The sequence below is a fragment of the Lagenorhynchus albirostris genome, chromosome 7, assembly GCF_949774975.1.
Source record: "Lagenorhynchus albirostris chromosome 7, mLagAlb1.1, whole genome shotgun sequence".
In the NCBI taxonomy this organism is placed as follows: Eukaryota; Metazoa; Chordata; class Mammalia; order Artiodactyla; family Delphinidae; genus Lagenorhynchus; species Lagenorhynchus albirostris.
In genome coordinates, this window is record NC_083101.1 from 32785116 (window position 1) to 32810058 (window position 24943).

Below are 24943 nucleotides of genomic sequence, written 5' to 3' on the forward strand. Positions count from 1 at the left end.
GTCCAAAGTCGAGGTGCTGACAGGTTTGGTTCCATCTGAAGGCTATGAGGGAAAGAGCCTGTTCCAGGCCTCTCTCCTTGGCTTGTAGATGGATGTCCTCAAGTTCACAAGGTGTTCTCCCTGTATGGCTGCCTGTGTCCAAACTTCTCCTTCTTAGAAGGATGCAGTTCATATCAGATTAGGGACTATGCTAATGTCTCAGTTTAATTTAATTACCTCTGTAAAGACCTCATCTCCAAATAAGGTCACATCCTGAGGTATTAGGGCTTAGGACTTCCATATATAAATTTTGGAGCACACAATTCAACCCATAGCAACTTGGGAAAATGTAAGTGAAAATCAGAATTACTTTTAAATAACTTTCATTGGAGGATTGTGTTTCTTTGCACAGTTTATTGTATTTGTACAAACAATAGCCCAGGAATATTCAAGCTGTGTAGAACAGAAGAGAGTAATGGGAGGGTAGAAGGGAGGGGGAGGGTCAAGGGAAGAGGAGAAAGAAGAAAACGAAAAGAAAAGGAGGAGGAGGGGAATGAGAAGGAGGAAAAGAGGAAGAGCAGTGAGCAAGGTCAGACCATCAGGCCTGCACCAGGTTCAGAGATCGGTGAGAATGACAGCTCACCACTCATCTAAATTTCCTTTAATTTCGGTTTACTAAACGCACCAACAAGAAGTGCAAAGGATATGCACACATCACTGCAAATGTTTGCTGGCCCCTCCCACCATCACTTGGGTCTCATAGAAGTGTTCGCAAGTCTGGTGGACCCGACAGCTCTCCCACGGTGGGACGTGTGCCGGCTAGAGCCTTTTACACCATCTGGATGGACAGACGTGGGGGAGTGCCAAGCCAGTATCTAATGGCCCACCCAGTAAGGGAATCCCTGCCAGCACAGTCGTGAAAGACTTGCAGCACCTTTCATGTTTTTACTGCCTCCTGGAGCTGACTGAAGGTTTCAGTGCAGCAAGGCTACCACAAAAGGAAATCTGACAAGAGTTTGTTTTGCTCATTCAGGCAGCACATGCTCTCTGAAAAGAGGTACTGCCTTGAGTCAAAGAGAACTGAAGGGAGACCCAGGGCTCTGCAGGCTCTCAGGGCCTTCCACTCCACTGCCAGCTGACCGTGCATACCACCAGGTCACAAATACACAAAATGCAAAGCCACGCAAGGCAGGTGGATTTCCCCAGATGCAGTGCAGAGACTTCAGAACAAATAGCACCATAGTTAAAGCTTCAAAGAGAAAGGGGGACAAAATTAACACACTTGTACCTGAGATGGGCCTGGAATAAACCCCACTGTGTGACTTGTGTTTTAGAGAGCTGGGACGCCCAGTCTGGGGCTAGCCAGATCTGCCATGGAGCAGAAGCAGATTATCCTGAGGTGATTCCAGTGCATGCTAAACTTTGAGAACCCCTGTTTAAATTTTACAGCCCAAACCAGTTTAGATAGGGCCCTGGGAGAATGAGCTTCCATTTTCTTCCCAGCAACTACTGTCTGTTAGAACAGCTTGAGACCATAGGGACAGGCAAGAACAGGATTTACCACCTGCATCGCCTATGACCAGCGTCGATAGGGAGGAAAACAAGTACTTCGCAGGGCTAATTTAACCCTCTTATGTGTAATTCAAGTTCTTCTCGTGTCTTCATTTGCTTTGTGAGGTACAGACTTCCAGCCCTTTACCCAAATGGAGTGATCTAGACTGTTTATGACTACACCTTTGATTTCTATTCAGTTAATTTGCATGTTTTATTTTATCTTTAGCATGGGAAGGAGACCTAGTTGCCAGAGCGGCCAGGAATAGTATTTAAAAGTTTAGCCTTTACTTTAACCCTGGTTGGTCAATCTCGCTGTGTTCTTGGCTCACCTAACATTTGTGGTCACAAGAGTGCAAAACAGTGCAGTTCTGCTGGCTGCTTCTCCCTATTTTGTCTCTCTGTCAAGTCTTAGGAACTCGTTGACTTTCTCCTAAATTTACTAACATTATTCATTTTATTTTTACTAGCTAACCTTGCTGCTTTTACTCCTCTCCCTTTCATTAACACTGCCCACTGAGCAAAGCCCATCACTTGGTTTACCTCGTTCCAGAGTCTAGCCTCCAGAGAGGTCTGCTGGCTTATGCAGAGGCCCCAAATAGGGCTCACAGTGCAGTTAGGAGGTGGAGCCCTGGCCTGGAAACAGGAAGCCTGGTTCTGGCCTCTGCTCTACTACAGACTTGCTGCACAATCTTGGGCAAGCCCCTCCTCTCTGGGGCCCCAGAACTCTGTTGTACAATGGGGAGAACACAGTGAACTCTCAGCCCTTCCAGCTAGAGTATCCCAGGGTTCCCCGGTCTTCCTCTGTTATACACGTGGCCATACAGTATAGATTTCCTGGAAGGTAGTTCCAGTTTTGCAATCCCTGGCACCATTGCCCACACACCATGAGCATACTGGTTCTTAAACTGTGGTCCCAACTACTGATTTCACCAATAGTTGAGGGGCCCTTGAGGGGGGTCCCTGCCTGGTTTCTCCATAATCAACAGTTATGTAGGACTTGTAGCCCCACTAGCCCCAAGTGGGACTAGGATCCTAACATCCAAATGCCTAGCCTTTTAAAGCAATGAGTCACCTCACCAGGTCATTTCTAAAACCCCAGTAGAAAAGCATATCACACAGTAATCAGTGTTTGTTGAATGAATAAACAACTACACTTTCTCTACAAACACAAGAGTTCCATAGACTGAACAAAGCTCAGGACTGAAATAGAGAAACCAATTCCTTCTGCGGAACCAAAACCTCAAACCGAAGCTATGTAATGTCTGGAGTACACCAAATGATGGCGCTTTTCTTGCAGTTGTGTTATTTTTAAAGCTCTGTGTGCAAGCTCTATTGTGACACCCTTCCCTAGCCCTCAACCCAAATACTTAATAATCCTATCTATGTGACTCCAGTGGGTAAGTCAGAGATCTGGAGTTAAATCCCAGCCCTTCCACTTACAAGCTGAGTGGTTTAAACTTCAGTTTCCTCTTGTGTAAAATGGGGCAAATAGTAAATTCCTCATTAGGTTGTTGATTTAACAAGAAACCTACATCTCCAAAATTACTGAGAATAAGCACGTGTTAACTCTTAGCTAATTAACAAAGCAACTCTTGGATCTTTCTTCTCATTTAGTCTTCCTATTTGGTGGGAACTATCATATCTATAGTCATTTACAGCTAAGGAAAATGAGACCCAAAAAACAGAGGTGAGACACCATGATCTCACAACTGGTAAATGGCAGGGCCAGCAGTTGAACCCAGGTCAGAAACACTTCCAAGCCTGGAAGATGGGGTCGTAAGTGCAGTAAGTTTAGACCTCCTAGGAGAGTCAAACAAACTTGGTCCTGGGGGCTTCCCTGGTGGCGCAGTGGTTGAGAGTCCGCCTGCCGATGCAGGGGACATGGGTTCACGCCCTGGTCCGGGAAGATCCCACATGCCGCGGAGTGGCTGGGCCCGTGAGCCATGGCCGCTGAGCCTGCGCGTCCGGAGCCTGTGCAAAACTTGGTCCTGGCCGGAACTCTCCTCCTGCAGCACTTGAGGGGAGGGGCAGTGCAGCTCTGGAGTTCCTGTGCATAGGAACACCACATACTGTACAGTATTTCCTGTTGAATGAAGCCAGCTTTGTAGACATTTTCATCCATTTTAACTTGATGCCAACATTTGCATTTCAGAAGGTTTTTTTCAATTCTTCCTATGAGGACATTAGCACCTGGAAAAAAAAGTGGAGTCTAGACTAGGACAGGTGTGAAAACAGAAGGTATATAACATGTTTCGCCTCTCCCAGGAATAGATCTTTTCTCGTCTACTCTTTTACTGGAATGTGTTCAAGGCACTGTTGGGCCCAGAGATCTTAGTCTTTCCATCCCTCACTAGCCTCAGGGACTCTTGGGCGCTTTCCCTAATATGGTTGTTCCCCGGTGACTTATAAGGCTCAGCTCAAGTTGCAGTTATAATGTAATTCACTTTCCCAGTTTTAATCACTTAGAGCTTCTATTCAGCATGTGTGGGCTGTGTCCATTCAGTAATGGCTAGATTTTAGCCCATAGTCAAGGGAGCTTGAGGATTCTTTGGGCCAAGGTAGCCTCAATGCAGGTCAAGGTCTAATTTGTTAAGTTTTTGAAATTACTATAAATGGCTCATGATCCCCTAGGAAACAACAGTCTAGGAATCCCTATTTAAAAAGAAAGGAACATAAAATGTGATACATACATAAGTGGAATATTATTCAGCCTTGAAAAGGAAGGAAATTCTGACATATGCTAAAACGTAGATGAATCTTGAGGACATTATGCTAAGTGGAATGAGTCAGTCACAAAAGGAAAAAATATTATATGATTCCACTCATATGAGGTACTTAGAAAGTCAAATTCATAGAGACAGAAAGTAGAATGGTGGTTGCCAGGGGCTGAGGGGAAGGGGGAGGGGGAGTAGAGTTACTATTTACTGGGCTTAGAATTTCAGTTTTGCAAGATGAAAAAGAGATCTGGAGATGGATAGTGGCGATGGCTGCACAAAAATCTGAATGTATTCAATACCACTGACTTGCACAGTTTAAAAACTGCCAACATGGTACTTTTTATGTTATGTGTATTTTACCACAATTTTTAAAAATTGGAAAAAAAGAAAAAGGAACAGCTTGAACACTAAGACTCTCAGCTATGGTATTAGCATTGTCTCATCAGAGCCAAAAACAGCTACATAATAAATGTTGTACATTTTTATGCCCAACCCCCAATTTTCCTTCTGCTGAATGAAGCATCTTGCTCTGCCACTGAAAACTAGCATTTTCTTATAAACCACTAGCTCAGAAAAATCAGTGACTTTCAGCAATCAGTCCACTAGAGACCACTGCTAAGCAGAGGAGGCTAACAGCAGCACTGTGCAGTGAAGAGTGCTCCCCTTACAACCAAATGGCTCCCCCAAGCGGCTTCAGCTTCTCCCCCAAAGAAAAAGACCCCTCCTGCAGAGGAGCAGATTTCTTTTCCAAATTAAATGTGTAACTTTTAACTGTTATTAGTATTGTCAACAAGAATATCAGAAAAAAATTCTATTATAGATACTATCATCTTTAATTTCTTCCAAATGAAAATTGAGACTTTTTCCTCTGACTTTCAAAATGAAGATACTTATTTCATGCAATAATCAATTCCCAAGATCAAAGGGAACCAGTTTTTCATCATTTTTTCCCCCAATAATTTGCCATCTGTTAGGATTTACAAGAGCACACTCACCCATATATTGCCCTAGGAAATCACTTTTAAAGATACATACTTTCACCACTTAAATTTGGCACTTTGGACCTAAAATTACTTTTCAGCCAGGATTTAAGAAAAACACTTATGAAACTGTTGTAGAAAATTTTTTTAATAGGCTTAGAGAAAGATGTTTTCCAAATTATTGATTTTTTTAAACTAATACACCTCTTCATCATTTTGTGATTCTGCTGGATAACTAGGGCGTTTTAAATGGATCTCAATCTTTAGAAATTGTGGCTTAGAGTCCTAGACTCCTGGAGTGCGCACCTTTGAGCTATTCTTGGTATTTCCTATGGTCTACCAAAAAGTGAATGCTCATACCCAGAAGGCAGCATAAGCTAAGTGAAACTTCAAACATTTTTATTTTTGGTTGGAATTATATCAACTCAGTTTAGAAATGGTATCTCACACTGATTATTAAGGTCTTTAATTTCCAAAATGAAAACAAAATTTTATATAAGAAATCCAATTTATCAAATGAATTCTTTCAAAAGGGGTTTAGCAACAAGTGACAAATAGATTGAAACCCCTCATCTACACCCACAGAATTAAGAACTGACAGAAAGAAGAGGCAAAAATATTATGTATGGTTTTAGAGACAAAGAATAGAATGAGCAAACATTTCATCCAAGATTTCTGGATGATTTCTGACGATTCCGCTGGGTACCAGCTGCCTTTGAACACAGATCTGCCTGATGGAGTCATAGGCACACTCCTTGAAAACCACAGAACACCCAAAATAACAATGACCAAGACAGAGATACCTAGAAGAAAACAAGCCAGGGCCACTGACAGTATCGTGCATTTGAATGACTACATGGTCATATAAGAAACTGTCAATCCAACCAAAAAAACAATCTCCACAAAATGCTTTCTGCATATTTACTTGTAAATCTAAAGGTAGAGAGACTAAGGGCCCTAGCAGCCAGGCATGAGCAATGAGACTTGGTATATGAATTTAAAAGTTTATTAGCCACAGGAAAAAAATGATTCCTTAAAATCAGTTTTCATTAAGTTCCCTGTAAAACAGTAAGCTTACAGAAAATTTCTTTCTCATGAACAGAAAATCACTATGCTTTTGGTCCAAGATATGTTGGGGTTTTTTTCCTTTCTTCTTCAGATGACAGACAGATGGATGTAGCGGAATCTATGAACGAGTGTACTTGCCCCAAATGTGCAACATAAATACAGAAGCGATGAACAGCAGACTCATAACCAATACTGGAACAGGGCCACTGGAAATAAGAAAAGGCAGGCTTAGTTTCAGTAATAATACATTAATATATTTGTAATATTAAAGACTGCCTAGGGGAAAAGGGAGGGGAAAGCACCTAAGATCCGTAGAAGAATATTATTTACAACATTTAAAAATATTCCAAAAATTATTACTGTGGATATTTTGAGGGTGACAGCATTGCGGTTATTTAGAAAGGAGGAATCCTTATCTTTTAATGAAACATACTAAAATATATACAAAAAAAGGATCTAATGTCTTAGAGACACTAGTCTCTTTAATTTCGTGCATTTGATATTCTCCATAATAAAAAGTAATTTAAAAAATTTCCCAAACTCTTTAAGTGCAAATGATCCAATTACCAAACTATTATTTCAAATTAATAAAGACCACCTTCATCGTCTAACTACAATAAACTAGGCATAACAAAGATGAATATCCCATTATAAGTTATGAAGCATTTTCAAATATATGATCCCATATGATTAACAAGCTCAAGACACAGATGAAACAAATATTAATGTTATGAAATGAGAACATAGAGCCTAAGAACACAGAGCCAGAATGGAAAGGAGGGATCTGAACTCAGGTTTTCTGATTCCACACATTGTGCTCATTTTACTGCTTTAAGGTTCCTATATTTAGGGGAGCAAACATTCTAGGCAACATTAAGTTTGATGTATATTTAGTTTACTGTAGAAAGGAAGTAGATTTTACTCATCAGCCCTTCCCTAAATCAAATGCTTTCCAGGTTGAGAATTAGTACATGGGTTTCTTAAAGTTAGAACTCCTTGATTTTACACAACCTGTCAATGCTGATGTCAGTCAAAGGCCTCGTCTTTTTGACTCCTCTTGCCAACAACAGTTTTGGAGAATTCAAGATGTCACTTCACCTCCCAGGTACACCTGGGGGTGGACACAGGAAAAGACCCCAGGAATCTTTATAATTTGGGCAGTAGAGTAACCCAGCGGAGCAGGCGGTAACAAGAGTCCACTAGTGGACAATCATCAATGCATGGAGATCCAAGTCCTTGCTACACTATTTTGTTCTTCCAAAATTTGTACAATTATGGGAGTAAACAAACTTAAAAGTACCTAGGAAGAGATGGTCATCACAATGCACTGGGTCATACTGCCTTACTTTAAAGCGCCGTTAGGTAACATCAGCCATAAAGCATAAAGCTGATATGACTGTGGCCCTGTGACTCACCTTCTCCAAACATCATTTGCCTCGTCTGTAAAGTGGGGATAATCACAGCACCTCTCTCAAAGGGTTGCTGAGGTACTAAATATATTAACACACACACGGTGTAGGCTTCTAGTAAGCTCTCAGGAAATGCTACTGTTATCAACCTGAAAAAAAATTCTAACTCCCAGGAAGAGCCAACAGCAAGCTCCAGGATGGTACCTGACTGCTCCAAGACGTGGATTTGAGGATACCATTTCCCAACTATGTCCTTTCACCAAAAACCTCTCTCTCTGGTATGATGAGACTGTGGTTTATGACACTGCAAAGGAATAGCTTCTCTCGATTCCTAGGACTCACAACAGCAGCAAGCAAGCCTGGCTGCACAACAGCCCAAAGCAAGAACAAGCCAGATTCACCCACAAGAGAACAGTTGTTTCACCACCTCGAGAAGGTTTAAAATGTTGTCCCCTGGATACCCTGAAGAGCAAGGGGCTTCAAAATTTGTCTCTGAAATATTCAGAAAAATTACCTCTAACAAGGACCAAAACGCTGCCAACTCACACATCCCCAACCCCAAGAATTATTTCCTGAAATACATTCTCACCTTGTAAGTCTTCGTCATAACAGGGGGGGGAAAAATCAATAAATAAAACAAAACCTCAAGAATTCTAGGCAAGTCTTTCTAAATTAAATTTGTGATCTAAGTCAAGCTACTGGTCAAGTTAATTAAACTAATCCAAATAAATCTGATTGTGTCTCTGTTACCAAACAGGCAGAATGGAAAGAGCATGGAATTTAAGAGTCCCAGAATATCTGGCTCCAGCTCTTGCTGGCTGTTTGTCTTTGACAAGTAGCTTTGCCTCTCTGAATCTGAGCTTCTGAACCTGAGGTGCTATATGAATGAGAGCTACTGTCATTATTCCAATTCCTCATCCACTGGATTCAGTCAGGAAACAGCTGTAAGCAGAGGTGTCCTAGAGCCTACCTGGTCAGAAACCTGTGGGATTAGGTTTCACAGTACCAGAAAGCGAGGTGAGGTGTGGGGACAGGGCTTCCCCGAGATGCCCATATCCCATCACCTAATGAGCATTCCCAGGCCTAGAACTTGGGAAGTGATACGGGTCCAGTCACCACCCACCAACGACGAGGAGGCCAAAGAACTTTTGGTAACACAGCCTAATGCAGAAACTCCCATTAGACTGCAATAATATCAGCCTATGCCTCCAGGAGAGCTTTGAAAAATCACCTAGCTCCTATTCAAATGGTTACTCCTCTATTTCTCAGTGTGGGACAAGAACACCAAATGAGCAATTTCACCTAATTAAACTGTTTTCCCTCCAGTTCTCTCTATTCCCATCATTTATTCTGACAGAGCTACATGAAGATGTTCCCTTGCTTTCACTCAAACCATGAACAGATGTCATTCCAGGCCCTAAACTAATTGGCTGCTATATGGACAAACCAGACCCCGCCCACCCGGCACAAAGGAAGCTGCTGTGTATTACAAATCTCATCAAAGTAAACACCACTGGTGGCAGAGACAGAGTGCTGCCAAAGGGCTCTGTGATTCTGGACAGAAACACAAGGTCTGCTCCCAGGACTTACACTTTGAGCCCCGGTGAATCTTCTGTGTAGAATCGCCACATCCCCCCAGTGCCTGCTGAGGTGGTGCGGCCCGCGCTCCTCGTTCCGCAGCTGGCATTTTTCCTGTGAAGAGAAAAGATGTGACAAATGGCCTTTTCTTGGAAACCCTTATCAGAGCATCATAACATATGCTACCATTATACTGGTAAAGAACCAAAAAATTAACTTTTTCTTTGCTAATACCTCCTTGCTTTTGCTTGCTTTTACTCCACTGATCATAACCACTAAGAACTGAGTACCCACCATACACTGATGCATACAATAACCCAGAAAAGTACTTACCATCTCCATTTTATAAATGAGGAAAATGAGGCTCATAAAGGGTTAGGCAAAGTGCCGAAGGCCACATAGCCAGCAGGCAGCCACGCTCGGCTGTGGACCCAGTTCTGACTTGAGCCCATCCACTTGCTCACACATATGGGCACCTCATTTGGACAGTGCACCTCAGTTTCACTTCACATGTATTTTTGTGAAGTCAAGTAAAAAACTCCTGCTTAAAAATACCCTGAATCCCTATTACCTGATTTTTAAATGACTACTTTAAAATGTTTTTAAATTACTGTATTTTCTACAAAAAAGACAAAAAACATAAGTTGTAATTGTAATCCAAGTCTCAAAACAGTATATATTTTATGAAATATTATTTTGCAATCTGTTTTCATTATTTTGATATACTGACTATAGATCCTGGACAGAGGTAGGATGTGAAAAAAATGCAGGAAACACCCAACCAGAACTTGTCCCTCACAAGGGGATCAAGGCTTGTGAAGTGAGCTGTGTGGCGCAGGCAGCCCTGGCACACAGAAGCAGCGAACAGCACTAATGCCACTGACCAGGAAGGAAGCCAGGGAATCCTTTCCCTCCTCTCCTTGGTCACTAGGAAACCCTCCCCAACAGCTATTCTCCCACACAGCACTCCTCCAATCCCACTTCTCATTTCCCCTCAGTGCAAAACTGGTACCACGTAAAAATAAGTAGTAAGTATGAGACAGGTCAGAAGAAACCTTCAGCCCATTTATCATCAACTCAGAAATTCTAGGGAAGGGGAAAGGAAGAGAGAGAAAGCCCTGTCCCGTCACCACCCCTCGCCATTAACCGAATCCCAACACACCCTCCCTCAAAATCCCATTCCAGTTATCCGTGGACTGCTGGTTCTGGATTTTTGAAAAAAGACGGGCAAACAGGGAGAAACCAAAAGTGAATACCCTGTCCCCACCATCTCTTCTTGCCTCCCAACTCTGGTTCCTAATCCCCACCTCACCCTACCACAGACTTGATTCCACACTCTGAATGCAAGAAGCACTGGCCTAGAGCTCCGGGAGGCTGCCCTGCTGCATGGAGTGGGAGAGTGGAGTCCTGGTTTCAGTGTGGGCTCCAGCAAAAAGAGCTATGTTCATGCTAGAAATCTAAAAACAGTTAGTGTCAAACGATGATTCTGATGTACTGTACTATAAAGATTACATTTCAGACACATTAATTATGGGCTACATGGTCACCTGGGAACTTCTAACTCCATCTGTATGACTGTTTCTATGGGAAAACTGATTGTAAACTGTACAGGGATTTACAGAGTAATTCATACACTTACAAGAGCTTTCACACACACAGATACACATCATCTAATTGGTGGAGTAGGTACGTGAAATTTTCCTCGTTCATAAAAAGGAACTTGAGCTAGATGATAAACCCAGTGTGGACATAATAAGTCATCGGCTGAGCCAAGACTAGGACCCAGGTACTTTCTACTATTCCCACACCCACCTAACTCCAGTTCCTGTCTTCAAAATCTCCAGGAGCCCCCAAGGAATCAGTCTGTGCTCTTTGAAGATTTCTTACATCTGCTGGCGCACAGACATAGCAGAGGATTCAGGCCACCTAGAAATACCAAAAATGTACTCCAAATACCTCCCATCCCCCCTATTGGGAAGCTAGGTAGAAGTTAACAGAGCCCATTTTAATCTCCTAAATTTCTTTTTGGGGTCTATTTTACCCTTTCTTTCTGGCCACTGTGTAACTGCTCCCTCCTCCTATACCCTAACGCAATGGTTTTCATAACCAACCTTGAACATACTTTGTTCTAACATGGTGGTCTTCTGGCTCTTCCTCAAAGAAGCCAAGCTCATTCCCACCTCAGAGTCTTTACACTTAACTATTCCTGTCTAGGAAGCCTACTCCTCCCCGGACCATTGCATAATTTGCTCCCTTGTCTCTTTTAGGTCTCTACTCACCTGTCACCTACTCTGAACACCCTATCCTCACCCACCCTCTAGTCTCCACACAACTTTATTTTTCTTCTTGGCCTTACTGCCTGAAATTATCTATTTATTTGCCTTGTTTATGGTCTCTTACATTGGAATATAAGGTTCATGAGGTCAAACCCTGACTAGCTTGTCCACAGATACAGCCTCATGACTGGAACAGTGCCTGGCATGTACCCTCAATAACTATTTGATGACTTCCTTAATACCCCAGCTAGTCCATCACCTTACTATGCCTGATTCCCATTAATCCTGAACACTAGAGACTGTCATACAGAGTGAAGTCAGAAAGAGAAACAAATATCGTATATTAATGCATATATGTGGAATCTAGAAAAATAGTGCAGATGAGCCAGTCTGCAAGGCAGAAAGAGACACAGATGTAGAGAACAAATGTATGTACACCAAGGGGGGGAAGCGTGGGGGGGGGTGCTGTGATGAATTGGGAGATTGGGATTGACATGTATACACTAATACGTATAAAACAGATACTAAGAACCTGCTGTATAGAAAGAAATTCAAAAAAGAAAATCCTGAACACTGAAGCATTTTAAGGCTTTACAGTTTACCATGTGTTATTGCTCCTTTTCATCCTAGCAACTTCCGTTTATCCTGTAGTAACAGAGCAAGGACTCCAACCCTGGCCTGACCTTAAATCCCATAGTTACTTCTCAAAGTTCTACTTCTATTACCTCATTGAACATGAGACAGAATGCAAATCTGTGGACTACATTATCCACAGCACTATTATTAACTGTTAGCTTCAACTTTTTCTTACAGACTCACAAAGAGGGAATATATTCTTGAACAGTCAATACGTATTACATTACACTCATGAAGTAACACTTAGAAGAGTGCCAAGATTCTAGATGGGAACTCTGTAGGGTGTCTCAGTACATACAACCATGGTCTTTTGAGTTACACTGGCCCCAGCGGTAGTGAATTCTAAAAGACATCAACACCCCCAACTTGATAAGCTGCATCTGTCCTCAAATGTTTGTTTCTCCATTTCACTTGTGCAGCAGTTACTTCAATTTTATTTATTAAGTAAATACTTGTTTCATTTATTTGATAAACACAAGATTTCTCTTTTTTTAAGAGTTTTCAGATGATCAAACTTCTCTGCCACAGTGTTACCAATTCTCCTTAACTAGACCCACTCCCCAAGGAACTGTACCGATAGGACAGGTTTTCCATTCCAGCACAAAGAATCTTTGAAATCCAGGGTGGGAACAAGACAGCACCCCAGGCCCAAATAACCTACACCACAGCCTGACACACTTTCCAGCTGGTCCATCCCAGCCTTACCTTGAACATCTTGATGACAGGGAACTCACAATCATTCAGGGTCATCTTAGCATTTCTCACAGTTCTACTGGAATTGTTTTTGCTCTGTGATGAAATCTGTCTCATGTAAGTTCAAATCATCAGTTTTAGATTTACCTACTGTAGCCAACAAGAGAAGTCTCATCCCTCTTCACATCCTTGAGAATAGTTTTTGTGTATCTCTTCAAGGTCTTTTCCTCTCTAGATAAAACCCCCACTGGTTCCTTCAAAAAAATCCCAAGATTACAGGGTGGCTTGATTCCTTCCCTCACTCATCATTTATTGTGTCAGCTTTATGGTAGGATAGAGCTGATGGGCAGTTTTTGTCAAAGTCTAATGAAGGAGATAAACATGGAAACATAAATGCTATTAGAAGGGTATGCACAAAATGCTTGGGAGTAAAAAAGAAGACTAGTAGCTGCTATTGCCTTTGGAGTCAGGGAAGGCCTCAAGAGGAAATAATCCCTGAGCCTAGTCTTGGAGAATATACACAAATGGCCGGAGGGGTGGGGATGGGGGGGTGTCTAGTGAGTTCAGAAAACAGTAATAAGCTCACTGTTGCTGGGTCACAGGAGAGAGAGAAGAGAAGCAATTAGGCTGGGGGGGGAAAAAAACCCACCACCAAGAGCTTTGGTAACCCTCTCCCCCTCCCCACCGTGTTTAAGTTCAGCAACAAGAAACTAACCAGCAGTGTGCCAGAATCAGAGCAGAAGATGCATTAGAGTGGAAATGATCTGGAGAGGAGGCGAGTTAGGTAGAAAATTCTCTAGATGTGAGAAACTGAGGGCTAAACTGAGGCAGTAGAAATGGAGAAGGAAAAAACGGATGAGAAGTTCTTCGTGTACAATATAAACGTACTGGATAAAGACAGCATTAAAAGAATCCAAGATGACGCTGAAGTTCTGGCTTTGAGTGAACGAGTTTACAGCAGTGCTTTATGGACGTAGGGAGATATAATTGGCGGCGGGAGCTGAGGTGAAAGGAAAGACTGAGCTGCGCATTAGACGAGTCATGTTAGACCGAGTGTGTATGGGACTTCCAGATAGAAATGTGAGTGGAGAGCTCAGCTCTAAAGACACCATTTTAATGACATCGGTTTTCTCAATGCTGTCTATGACCTTACTCCAGTTTAACTTTCCTTTTTCAAGAGTGGTACTCAAAGCTGAGCAATGCGAAGAAAATATTGCCTCCCTCTCGAGACGCAAAAGACCAAGAAGTCTTTAACTACCCCTACGGTCACATCACAGGCAGCTAGCTCGTTCTGCCCTTATGAATCTTAACATCCCGGGATCTCCTTCTCAGGACCAACGAATTCTTGGGCCCTGTCCCTCGGAGCCCACAGCCGAGAGGGTCGCAAGATCCTTACCTCTGCCGGACTGTGGATCCCGCCGCCCGGGCGGCCACTGCTTTGCTGGGAGAGCGCCCTGAGGAGCCCACGTTAGTACCACTGGGGGTCGGAGCAGGCTGTAGAGGGAGACAAGGAGAGAGACTGGTGAGCGCCGCCGGCCGGCCCCCAGACCCCAGGCTCTGACGGCCGAGACCGGGACATGCACGGGGGGCTGGGGAAAACAAGGGAGCCGCGGAAGCAGGACAAAGCGTAAGGCAGGAATCTCGGCGCCTGGGAGAAGCCGGGACAAGGAGGGACGGCTGGGGCCACAAACCATGCTGGAGACAGGAGGGTGGCAGGAAGCTGAAGTGGACAGCGGAGAAGCGGTAGAGCCCGGCGGCCGGAGGGATTGACTCAGGTCCCGCCCCCAGACCTGCTGGCAGGGTCCTCGCTGACTCCAGGGACGCCTGGGCTGTCCTACGATATGCCTGTAGGAATTTTGCAAGAGGAGACCCTGTGAGCTGCTGTATGGGAATTACAGACCTCATGTATTTTTCCTTTGGATCACATCGTCCTTCCTAGAGTCCGGTCTCAACCAATGGGAGGATCTAGCCATGATGAGACGAGAAATTTACTCCGGCAGTTACTAGGCACCTACATATTTGCGCTGACGTGACCTAACCGACGCACGCGCCGCGGGGCGTGGTCGGTCCCCGTCTTGGGCCATCTGGGAAGCTGAAGGAAGGAGCATGCGCGGAAGCGTTTAAGCGTGAGAGGTGAAGGTGCGGCTCCCGGGCTATGGCGGAGGAGCAGGGCCAAGATGAGGACCTGGGTCCTAAGCCGTCCGTGTTGTTTCTGCACCCGGACCTGGGTGTGGGCGGCGCCGAGCGGCTGGTTGTAGACGCAGCCCTGGCGCTGCGGGCGCGCGGATGTAGCGTGAAGATCTGGACTGCGCACTACGACCCCGGCCACTGCTTCGCGGAGAGCAGCGAGCTGCCGGTGCGCTGCGCCGGGGACTGGCTGCCTCGCAGCCTGGGCTGGGGCGGCCGCGGCGCCGCTATCTGCGCCTACGTGCGCATGATCTTCCTGGCTCTATACGTGCTGTTCCTTGGCGACGAGGAGTTCGACGTGGTAGTGTGCGACCAGGTGAGGTGGCCACGACCGGCCCTCGCCGCCCCTCTTTTTCTCACTACGGAGCGCGCGCCGCATGACCTCTGCTGACCTCTCCCTGTCTGTGGTTCGGAAAGATCGGAACTGATCTGGAGAGATCAAAGTGGGAGTGAGACTGTGGTTCTCAAACTTTAGTGTGCACCCGTTAAAGTGGCAGATTGCTTGGCCCCACCCTCAGGTGTTTTCATCCTGGGCCCCTGAGGTGGGGCCCCGAAATCTGCATCTTCACTGGATCATCGGGAGATTCTGAAGCATATGGGCCTTGGTACTCTCTCTAAGAAACGCAAGCATTAGAAGTCAGCCTTCAGTCATGTTTTGTATGTCTTCCCTGTTTTGCATTATTTCTCTTAACACTAGTTCCAAGCCACATGCATCCCACTGTAGCATTTGCTGTCAGGCCACTCCGCTCCTCAGCAGTGTCATGTGTTTAATGAAACCCTAAGCTAAACATGTCATGTCTCTATTAAAACTTTAACATGGCTCCCCATTAGTCTTTGGAGAAAAGTCCAGGTTCTTTACCTTGGTAGATAATGTACACCTGGATCTGGGCTCTAGCTATTCTAGACTCTTTCTGTGTTTTGTTTTTTTATCCCCAAAAATATTTATTTTAAAAAGTAACAGGACTAAAAATTCAAATAATAAGAAAGACTAGAATGTAAAAGCCCCATTCCAGTTCCACTCCCTAAAGATAGCCACTGTTAACAGTTTCTTCTGTATGCTTTCAGAAATTGTCTGTGGCTATACCAGCATATTATGTCTGTTCATAGACATATTTGTAATAATTAGGATTATGACACACCTACTATTGGACAACTTGCTCTTTTTCACCAAAAATTTTTACTTGAGACATCCTTACATATCAATATTAGAGATTCATTTCATTCTTCATAGTGGCTGGAAAATTTGCTTTTGTTTGACTGTACCATCATTTATACATTCTTCTGCTAAAGGACAGTATCAGTGTGACCAGTTTTTTGTGAATAGATCAGTGTTGTAATGAACATCTTTATGCCTTTTTTTTTGTACCTCTGCAAGCATAGCCTTTGAAATTCATAATAATAAAATTGGTAGGTCAAAATTGGTAGGTCAAAGAGTTGTACATCTTAAATGTCAATAGCTTTTGCCAAATTTGCCTTCTGTCATTCTACTGTTCTGTCATTCTACTCTCCCACAGTGATAGAGCCTGTTACTCCATGCTTTTGTTCACATTGGATGTTATCAGCATTTTAATCTTTGCCAAACTAATAGGTGGAAATGGCATCACGTTTGTATTTGTATTTGTTTAATTATTACTTCTGAGTTACTTTTGATCATCCTTGCTTGTGTACAAGCTATTTCTTTTTGCGAAACGTGGACATTTACCAAATATCCTGCATGTGTAAAATTAGTCAGTAAGCATGAGGCAGCTGAGACTGTAGTGGATAGAGAAAAAAACCGAGCTTGGAAGTGGGAGACCTGAATTCAAGTTCCATATCAGCTATTTTCTAAGTAGCTTTGGATAAATCCCTCAATATCCCTAAAGCTCACCTTTTTCAGGTGTTAAGTGAGCCGGAGATTGACTTGTAAAGATTACCCAACAGGAAAGTCTCTAGTAATGATTATGGTTAACATTTCAATAAATACTGAGAACATAGTGTGTACTAAATTCTTACACGTTTTACATGCACCAGTGCATCTAAAAATGACAAAAACTATATGGGTTTTTTTTTTTAACTGGAATTGTCACCAATTTACAGAAGAAGAAACTGAGGCCCAGAGAGAGAGGTATATTACTTGGTCATGGTCACACAGCTAGCTAGTAGAGCTGAAATTCAAACCCTGTCAATCTTGATTCCAGAGCCTACACTCTAAACTACTATAGTTCATTCATTCACTTCCTTAGGACGAGGAAGATACTGGAGTGGCTCTGTCCAGTGTGGTAGCCACTAGCCATAGGTGGCTGTTGAGCACTTGAAATGTGGCTAGTCTGAACTGAGATGTGCAGTAAGTGTAAAATACACATCTGATTTTAAAGATTTAAAGTGAAAAAGAAAAAAACAATAGAAGATCTCATCAACGTTTTAAGTATTAATTACATTTTGAAGTGATAGTATTTTAGATAAAATACATTAAAATTAATTTAACCTTTAAGAAGTTGTTAGTGTAGTGACTAGATTTTTATTTCCATTGGACAGTGCTGTTCTAGAGGAAAGCACTGGACTTGCAGCTTTAAATATTTAGCACATATCCAGAAACTGTCTGCCAGCTTTCTGTATACCAGGCATTGTACCAGGTGAGAGTCTGGGGGCACACAACGCAGAACCAGACATTGCCCATGAAGGGCCCACAGACTAGCAGGCAGGGTAGGTATCTGTTTCTTTGATTTGGTTGAAGTTTAGTTGACCAGTCACTTCATCTGCTGTTGATTTTTGCTTTGGCTAGGTGTCTGCCTGTATCCCAGTGTTCAAGCTGGCCAGACGGCGTAAGAAAATCCTGTTTTACTGTCACTTCCCAGATCTGCTTCTCACCAGGAGAGATTCTTTTATTAAACGCCTATACAGGGCCCCAATCGACTGGGTAGAGGAATACACCACAGGCATGGCAGACTGCATCTTGGTCAACAGCCGGTTCACAGCTGCCATTTTTAAGGAAACGTTCAAGTCCCTGTCTCACCTAGACCCCGATGTCCTCTACCCATCTCTGAATATCACCAGCTTTGATTCAGCTGTTCTTGAAAAGCTTGATGACATAGTCCCCAAGGGGAAAAAATTCATACTCCTCTCCATCAACAGATATGAAAGGAAGAAAAATCTGACTTTGGCACTAGAAGCCCTAGTAAAGCTGCGTGGAAGATTGTCATCCCAAGATTGGGACAAAGTTCATCTGATCATTGCAGGTGGTTATGATGAGAGAGTCCTGGAGAATGTACAACACTACCAGGAATTGAAGAAAATGGTCCAGCAGTCTGACCTAGGCCAGTACGTGACTTTCCTTCGGTCTTGCTCGGACAAACAGAAAATCTCACTCCTCCACGGCTGCATGTGTGTGCTTTACACACCAAGCAGTGAGCACTTTGGCATCGTTCCCTTGGAGGCCATGTACATGCAGTGCCCAGTCATTGCTGTTAATTCAGGCGGGCCCTTGGAGTCCATTGTCCACAGCGTCACAGGGTTTCTGTGTGAGCCTGACCCAGTTGACTTCTCAGAAGCAATAGAAAGGTTCATCCATGAACCTTCCTTAAAGGCCACAATGGGACTGGCCGGAAGAGCCAGGGTGAAAGAGAAGTTTTCCCCTGAAGCATTTACAGAACAGCTTTACCAATATGTCACCAAGCTGCTGGTATAATCAGATTTTTTTCAGGTGTTTATGCTGTATTCATTAACATCACATTTGTAGATTGTTGACCCAGTTTTGAAACCAAAGAAAAAAAGCCTAGTATCTAGGGCAGAAGAGATTTTTTTTTTTTTAACATACTTGAATCTTAAATCTGAATCACCTTCCTGTACCCCCATATCTCCCAGTCTGCTTTTTTAGAAAAAAATAGTATCTTTTAGGCTGTAATAATTCTGAGTCTTACCAATGTTGATTAAGATATAAATATGGTACAATTTCACATTCAGCAGAATATTTTAATTATATGTTCTCTAGATTGTTGCTGTACGAATAAATTTTGAGTTATTTTGTGCCTTATTTGGTTTTAACACTTTAAGTGTATCATCATCAAAGTTGATTAATTTGGCTTCATAGTGTAATGAGAAGACACTTACTGTAGTTTCCAGAATCAGTCCACCTCAGTGTTCAGTGACCTCTGTTAGGAAATTTTTGTTAGTCATACCTTTGCCTGGATCCATAGCAAGAATGCTTTGTATTTTTTTTTTAACAAAGATGATTTGTTGTGTTTTTGCATACAGACATGACAATAAATGATGTTTATCATAGGAAGAGACAAAATACTAGATTTTGGCCTCTGTGATCTATGGTGGTGGTGTTAGGACTGTAGACAGCCAAGCCTGAATCAGAAACTAGAGTTAACTGGATATTGGAATGAATGGCTATTGTCACGTGTGCAGTGTGCATCTTGGTTAGGGTTTGTTTCCTAGTGTTATCTGAGTCATTAGCTTCATTAATATTTGTGTTTTATTAAGTAAGCGCCTGCTAAGTGTAAGAGACAAGTGCTTTTTTTTTTTTTTTTTTGCGGTATGCGGGCCCCTCACTGCCGTGGCCTCTTCCGCCGCGGAGCACAGGCCCCGGACGCGCAGGCTCAGCGGCCATGGCTCACGGGCCCAGCCGCTCCGCGGCACGCGGGATCCTCCCGAAACCGGGGCACGAACCCATGCCCCCTGCGTCAGCAGGTGGACTCCCAACCACTGCGCCACCAGGGAAGCCCAACACAAGTGCTTTTTATCCTTCAAGGCCTGCCTCATGCCACTGCTGTGAAGCTTTCCTTGACCCTCTACCCAGCTCCCGAACTGGAAGTGACCTTCCCCTTCCACTTTCTCTGACCTTCTGGTGGCACTGACCAGTCTTAGAGTTCATTATTTACCTATTGGTCTAAGTACAAATAAACATAAAGCACTTTCCCACATATCCTTAAAGCTAAATTCATTTTTAGAAATAGCGAAGATCACTAGCCAAAGGTTCCACATTAATCAACTCTAAGAGCACAGACTTGAGAGCCTAACAGCCTGTGTGACTTTGGGCAAATTGCTTAATGTCTGGGCCTCAGCTTCTTCATCTGTAAAGTGGAGTAACTACTCTTGTACTTTCCTCATAGGGTGGTTGTGATGGATTACCATAATATATGTAAAGTACTAAAAATAGTAGTTGGCATATAGTATGGGCTATATAAATACTAGCTATTTTGCAATTTAGGGTTATCAAAAATTAGCTCTCGAAGTTCCGTGTGGTTTCGTGCTGCACTACTATATTGTTCTTTGGGGTTCTTTAGAGCATGAAGTTTCAGGTTGTGATTTATCACGTCAGTATATACCACAGGAGTATTTTATTTTATTTTATTAATGTTTAAATCACTACCAAATTTAATGTTGTCAGACTTAGTATTCATTAACATTTCATTACATTTAGAAAGATTGGATTCTTGCAGGAGCATTTTAATGAAATGAAATGACTGTACCAGTAAGGAGTTCACTAAAACGAGAGTGTCCGGTTTATTGAGTCTTTTATGGAATGAAAAGTTCAGTTGAGTTCTCTTTCCTTTGGCGTCGTGAAAGCTTACCATCCAGTAAAGTAGCTCATCCCATCTTTTGTGGCTTGGTGCATGTATTTCTCAGGGAACTGCAGCCTTTCCAGAAAGGCCTGATGGCTCTGACCACTGGGTTTAGGACAGACAGACTCAGTCGTGTGCTGAGCCATAACTGATGCTTACCCATTCCAAGCACTAAAACTTTTGCCTATTTGACCATTTTTATGCAGATCCCTCCAAAATGGGCTACCTGGGTTCATGGGCTTTAAGTTTAACTTCCCTTCATTGTCTGAGGTCCCAGCAGGTGACAGTAAGACCACAGATCTGGAAAGGATGCAAAGCCCTGCCTGAGCTTCCAGCCTCTGGTGCATCTTGGACCTAGGATGGAGCTTTGCCCATAGGAGGTATTCACAGCTTCCAGAACTAAGGTGAAGTTAGGAGAAATAGAAGCATGGAAGACTGAAGTGAACTGTCCAGGATCTTAACAGTAGTAATTCTTCTGGCACTTAACTGTGGGCCGTGAGACACATATCAGACAACTCATTTCATCCTAACAGTTCTATGAGGTGTCGGTACTCTTCCCTTTCGAGATGAGTGTGGTTAAGCAGTTGCCTGTGTCACACAGCCTGGAGGGATGGGCAGCATCTCAAGGCTTTGATTCCAAAGTCCAACCACTTTACCGTCTTCAGTCTGCCTCCACCCTGACCAAGCTCCTTGTGTGTGTATTCAGTCAAAAGTCCTCTACCCCACTGCAGGCACACCTGTTCAGGTCCTCAGGTTTAGAAAGACTTTGTTATTCGTTTTCCCTTGTCATCTTCAGAGCAGTTTTGTGAGGTGGGTATGATTGTCTCTCATTTTATACACAAAGAGGCTCAGAGAGATGAAAGACTTGCTCAAGGGCACAATTGAAAAGTGAGTGAACCAGGATTCAACCCATGATTACCTGACCCATCCAAGATGGCACATACCAGAATTTCTCAGCCAGTTCCCCTTTGACAATCATAAATATCACACGTCCTTCAATACTTTATGAAATTCAACATAAATATAGCATTCTTTGAGTCAAATCAAAGCTGGGGGACAGGACACTTTTCTGTCTTCAAATTAGTGCTCTGACCCTAAAAGAGGTGCTGATGTCCCACACCCACCCCATTGCCCTATCCCAACCCCGTGAGAACTGCAGCTTGGAGGCCATGCCACCTGCCCTCACTGTTGCAGACATCGGGTCATTCAAAGTCCTAGTGGAGTTATCAGGGTCATTTCCTTGCACAAAGCAGAAATGCAAGCTGTTGTAACTCAAAAGGTTTTAAGAGTTGGGTGTTTGAAAAAATCCTCACCAGAAAATACTGTCACGTCCCCACCCCCATCCAAGGATGGGTGAGCTGGAGATGGAAGCTTCTTTCCCATGCACTCTTCTTTCAAAGAGGTCACTGTTTTCCTGTGTCAGCTCGCTCACCTGTGCACATGGATGCAACCCCTGACCCTTCACTGCCTTCCATGGATCACCAGTTAGCTCAGATTACACACACACACACACACACACACACACACACACACGAGATGGAGGTGGGGCTGGAGGCATGTACTTAGAAAACATCCACTCACTCAGCTGACGGGGAGCAGTATTGCGGTTCTTCCTGTTTGGAAAGGATCTAATGACTAATGATACTGAAGCCCTATTCGGCCAGCCTTTAGAGTTGGCAAAGCCCTTTCCAGGTTGTATCATTTGCCCTTCACAGCATCTTTCCAGGCAATTACTGTAGCTATGCTTACTGTTGAAAAGCTGAGGCTTACAGCCAGGAAGCCCTGGACCAAGTCAACAGTTCTTTCAGTTGTACTACAGATGCCTCATCAGTAAATGCCTCACCACCTTCTAACGGGCCCAGTATGCCAGTTTCACTTGTACTGTCTTCTCCTTCCATAAAGAAAATGAGGCACCTGGACACTCCACTGCCCTACTCTCTGCTCATCCCCCATCCCTGTTCATGACCATCAGCCCTTCTCTGTCCACCTCTGCCAACATCACTAACTGTCCTGTGACCTCCTTTCTTTGCATTTCCAACTCCCTGAATCAAGTAGACTCAGAGCTTACTAGGACCCCAAATATCACACAACCTAATTTACTATTACACAGATGGGAAAACAGGCCCAAAAAGAGAAAGGGACCTGCCTGAGGTCACACAGAGGGACAATTGCAGCCCTCTTCTAATTTCATTCTGAAGCCCCTCACGCCACCTCTACTTTGTCCAAAACCCCTTATATCCTGCTACTTCCTTTGAACTTCTTACTGCTTCATTCCTAACCTCAGTCCCCTGCAGCTCTGTCCCCAACAGCCTGTGAGGGTGCCACCACCCAGACACCTGTGCTCTCCTGCCTGCTAGCTGAGGGGTGGGGAGCTTTCTCAGTGACAACTGTCCTCTGATTAAACAGCAACCCTTGGCAGGGGAGATAGGGAGCGATTTTACCACGCTGCCTCCGAGCCAAGGGGCTGCTAGAGCCAGCACTGTGTCCTTGTCCAGCGGACTGGGGATTGCGCGGAGCTCACAGTAAGGGTTAACTGGTCCTGTTACCCAGAATCAGGACCACAAGCAAATGCTGAACTGTCTTGTAGGAAGCACTATCACTAGGCTAACCACTGAAGTCATTTGAGACAAATATAGCCTAGAAGTCTCTCAGGGGTTGTGTGTATGTGTGTGTATATGTATGTGTGTGTGTCTGTGTGCGTTGGGGGTTTGGGGGGGGAGGGCACAGGTGTAGCACAGGTGTGACTTACCTTTGTGACCTGCCACTCACCCAAGAAATTTACAGGCAGAATTAGAGCAGACTGCTAAGTTGATGAAGTCAGATCGGCCTTTGCTTTTCTGTGTTACTTAAACTAGAATTTCAGGGTTCCACAACTATTGAGAAGGTGTCATGGTGATAATTCTAAAGTCTAGGTTTCCTTATCTATAAAATGGGTATAATCAGATTCTAAGTAGCCCACCCCATAGGGAGGTTGTGAAGAGAGTTAGTGAGAGGACTGAATCAGTATATGAGTGAGACAGAGGATGTGAAGCTGATGTGTAAACTGTAGAATGCCATGAGCTTCTTAGGGATGAAGGCCGTCTTTCACAGGTCAGGTGAATTGCCCCTGTCTGTTGGGATCCCAGTAAGAGTAGCATTGGAAGTCTGCCTTCGCCAGGGAAAGTCACACCACGGGGGGATGGACAGAATGTTTAAGCAACCCCAACAAGTAGTATTTCCCTCTCAGTTTGTGGATTGTGTAACTCAATATCAGGTTTCCCAGCAGTCAGGACAGTGTGGTACTGAAGTAAGGATGCACAAATAGATCAATCGAACAGAATAGAGTTCTAAAATAAATCTGCACATATGTGGGCAGTTGATTCTTGCCAAAGGTGCCGAGGTAATTGAATGGGGAAAAGATAGTCTTTTCAAGAAATGGCGCTAGAACAATTGGGTATCTGTATGAAAAAAAAAGAACCTCAACCTTTATGTCACACTATATACAAAAATGAGCTTGAAGTGTATCATAGGCCTAAATGTAAAAGCTAGACTGCAGAAGTTAGAAAAGACAATGGAAGAAAATCTCCATAACCTCAGGGGTAGGCAAAGATTTCTTTGATAGGACACAAAAAGCATAAAGGGGAAAATTGGTAAGTTGATTTCATCAAAATTAAAAACTGCTCTTCAAAGGACAGTGATCTTTTTAAAAAAAAAATAAAGAACAAAGTAAGTCACAGCCTGGGAGAAAATATTTAATATATCTGGTAAAGACCTGCATCCAGGATATGTAAAGAAGTCTTACAACTCAATAGTAAGAGAACAAACAACCCACATTTTTTAACGGGCAGAGATTTGAATGGCCATTTCACAGAAGCTATACAAGTGGCCAATAAGCACATGATAAGATGTTCAACATCACTGGTCATTAAAGAAATGCAAATTAAAACCACAATGAGGTATCAGTGCATACCCATAAAATGAAAGACTCAGTAAAAATGTTGGTGAGACTGTGGAGCACCTGGAATTCTCACACGTTGCTGATAGGAATGGAAAATGGAATAAACTCTTTGAAAAACAGTTTGATAGTTTCTTACAAAATTATATGTGTCACTTACCACACGACCCAGCAATTCCACTTCTAGATATTTTGCCTAAAATAAGTGGAAACATATATCTAAACAAAGACTTATTCAAATATTCATAGCATCTTTTTCCATTAATAGTCAAAAACTGAAAATCTAAGTGTCCATCAACAGGTGAATGGATAAACAAATTGTGGTACATTCATACGATGGGATACTTCTCAGCAATAAAAAGGAATGAAATGCTGATAAGCACAAT

At 43.4% G+C, this 24943-nt stretch overlaps 2 protein-coding genes across 2 annotated transcripts; one reads left to right on the forward strand and one right to left on the reverse strand.

Moving 5' to 3' along the window:
• Positions 1-6222: 6222 nt before the first annotated feature.
• On the reverse strand, positions 6223-14674 carry SEC61B (SEC61 translocon subunit beta). Its single transcript, XM_060154751.1, has 4 exons — positions 14582-14674; positions 14287-14384; positions 9298-9399; positions 6223-6504 (listed from the first exon to the last, which is right to left on the reverse strand). Exons 1-4 carry the CDS (start codon positions 14582-14584, stop codon positions 6417-6419), a joined length of 291 nt encoding a protein of 96 aa, XP_060010734.1. The 5' UTR covers positions 14585-14674; the 3' UTR covers positions 6223-6416.
• A 315-nt stretch (positions 14675-14989) lies between these two features.
• ALG2 (ALG2 alpha-1,3/1,6-mannosyltransferase) lies at positions 14990-19347 on the forward strand. The gene is made up of 2 exons (XM_060153376.1): positions 14990-15393; positions 17839-19347. Exons 1-2 carry the CDS (start codon positions 15046-15048, stop codon positions 18739-18741), a joined length of 1251 nt encoding a protein of 416 aa, XP_060009359.1. The 5' UTR covers positions 14990-15045; the 3' UTR covers positions 18742-19347.
• Positions 19348-24943: the final 5596 nt, after the last annotated feature.

Excerpts from the sequence above, each read along its gene's own strand:
- ALG2 (XM_060153376.1), top strand. The coding sequence starts at position 15,046 with ATGGCGGAGGAGCAGGGCCAAGATGAGGACCTGGGTCCTAAGCCGTCC. Across the intron at positions 15,394-17,838 it reads ACGTGGTAGTGTGCGACCAG|GTGTCTGCCTGTATCCCAGT; the intron begins GTGAGGTGGCCA and ends TGCTTTGGCTAG.
- SEC61B (XM_060154751.1), bottom strand. Across the intron at positions 9,400-14,286 it reads GGATCCACAGTCCGGCAGAG|GAAAAATGCCAGCTGCGGAA; the intron begins GTAAGGATCTTG and ends TTCTCTTCACAG. Across the intron at positions 6,505-9,297 it reads GATTCACCGGGGCTCAAAGT|TGGCCCTGTTCCAGTATTGG; the intron begins GTAAGTCCTGGG and ends TCTTATTTCCAG.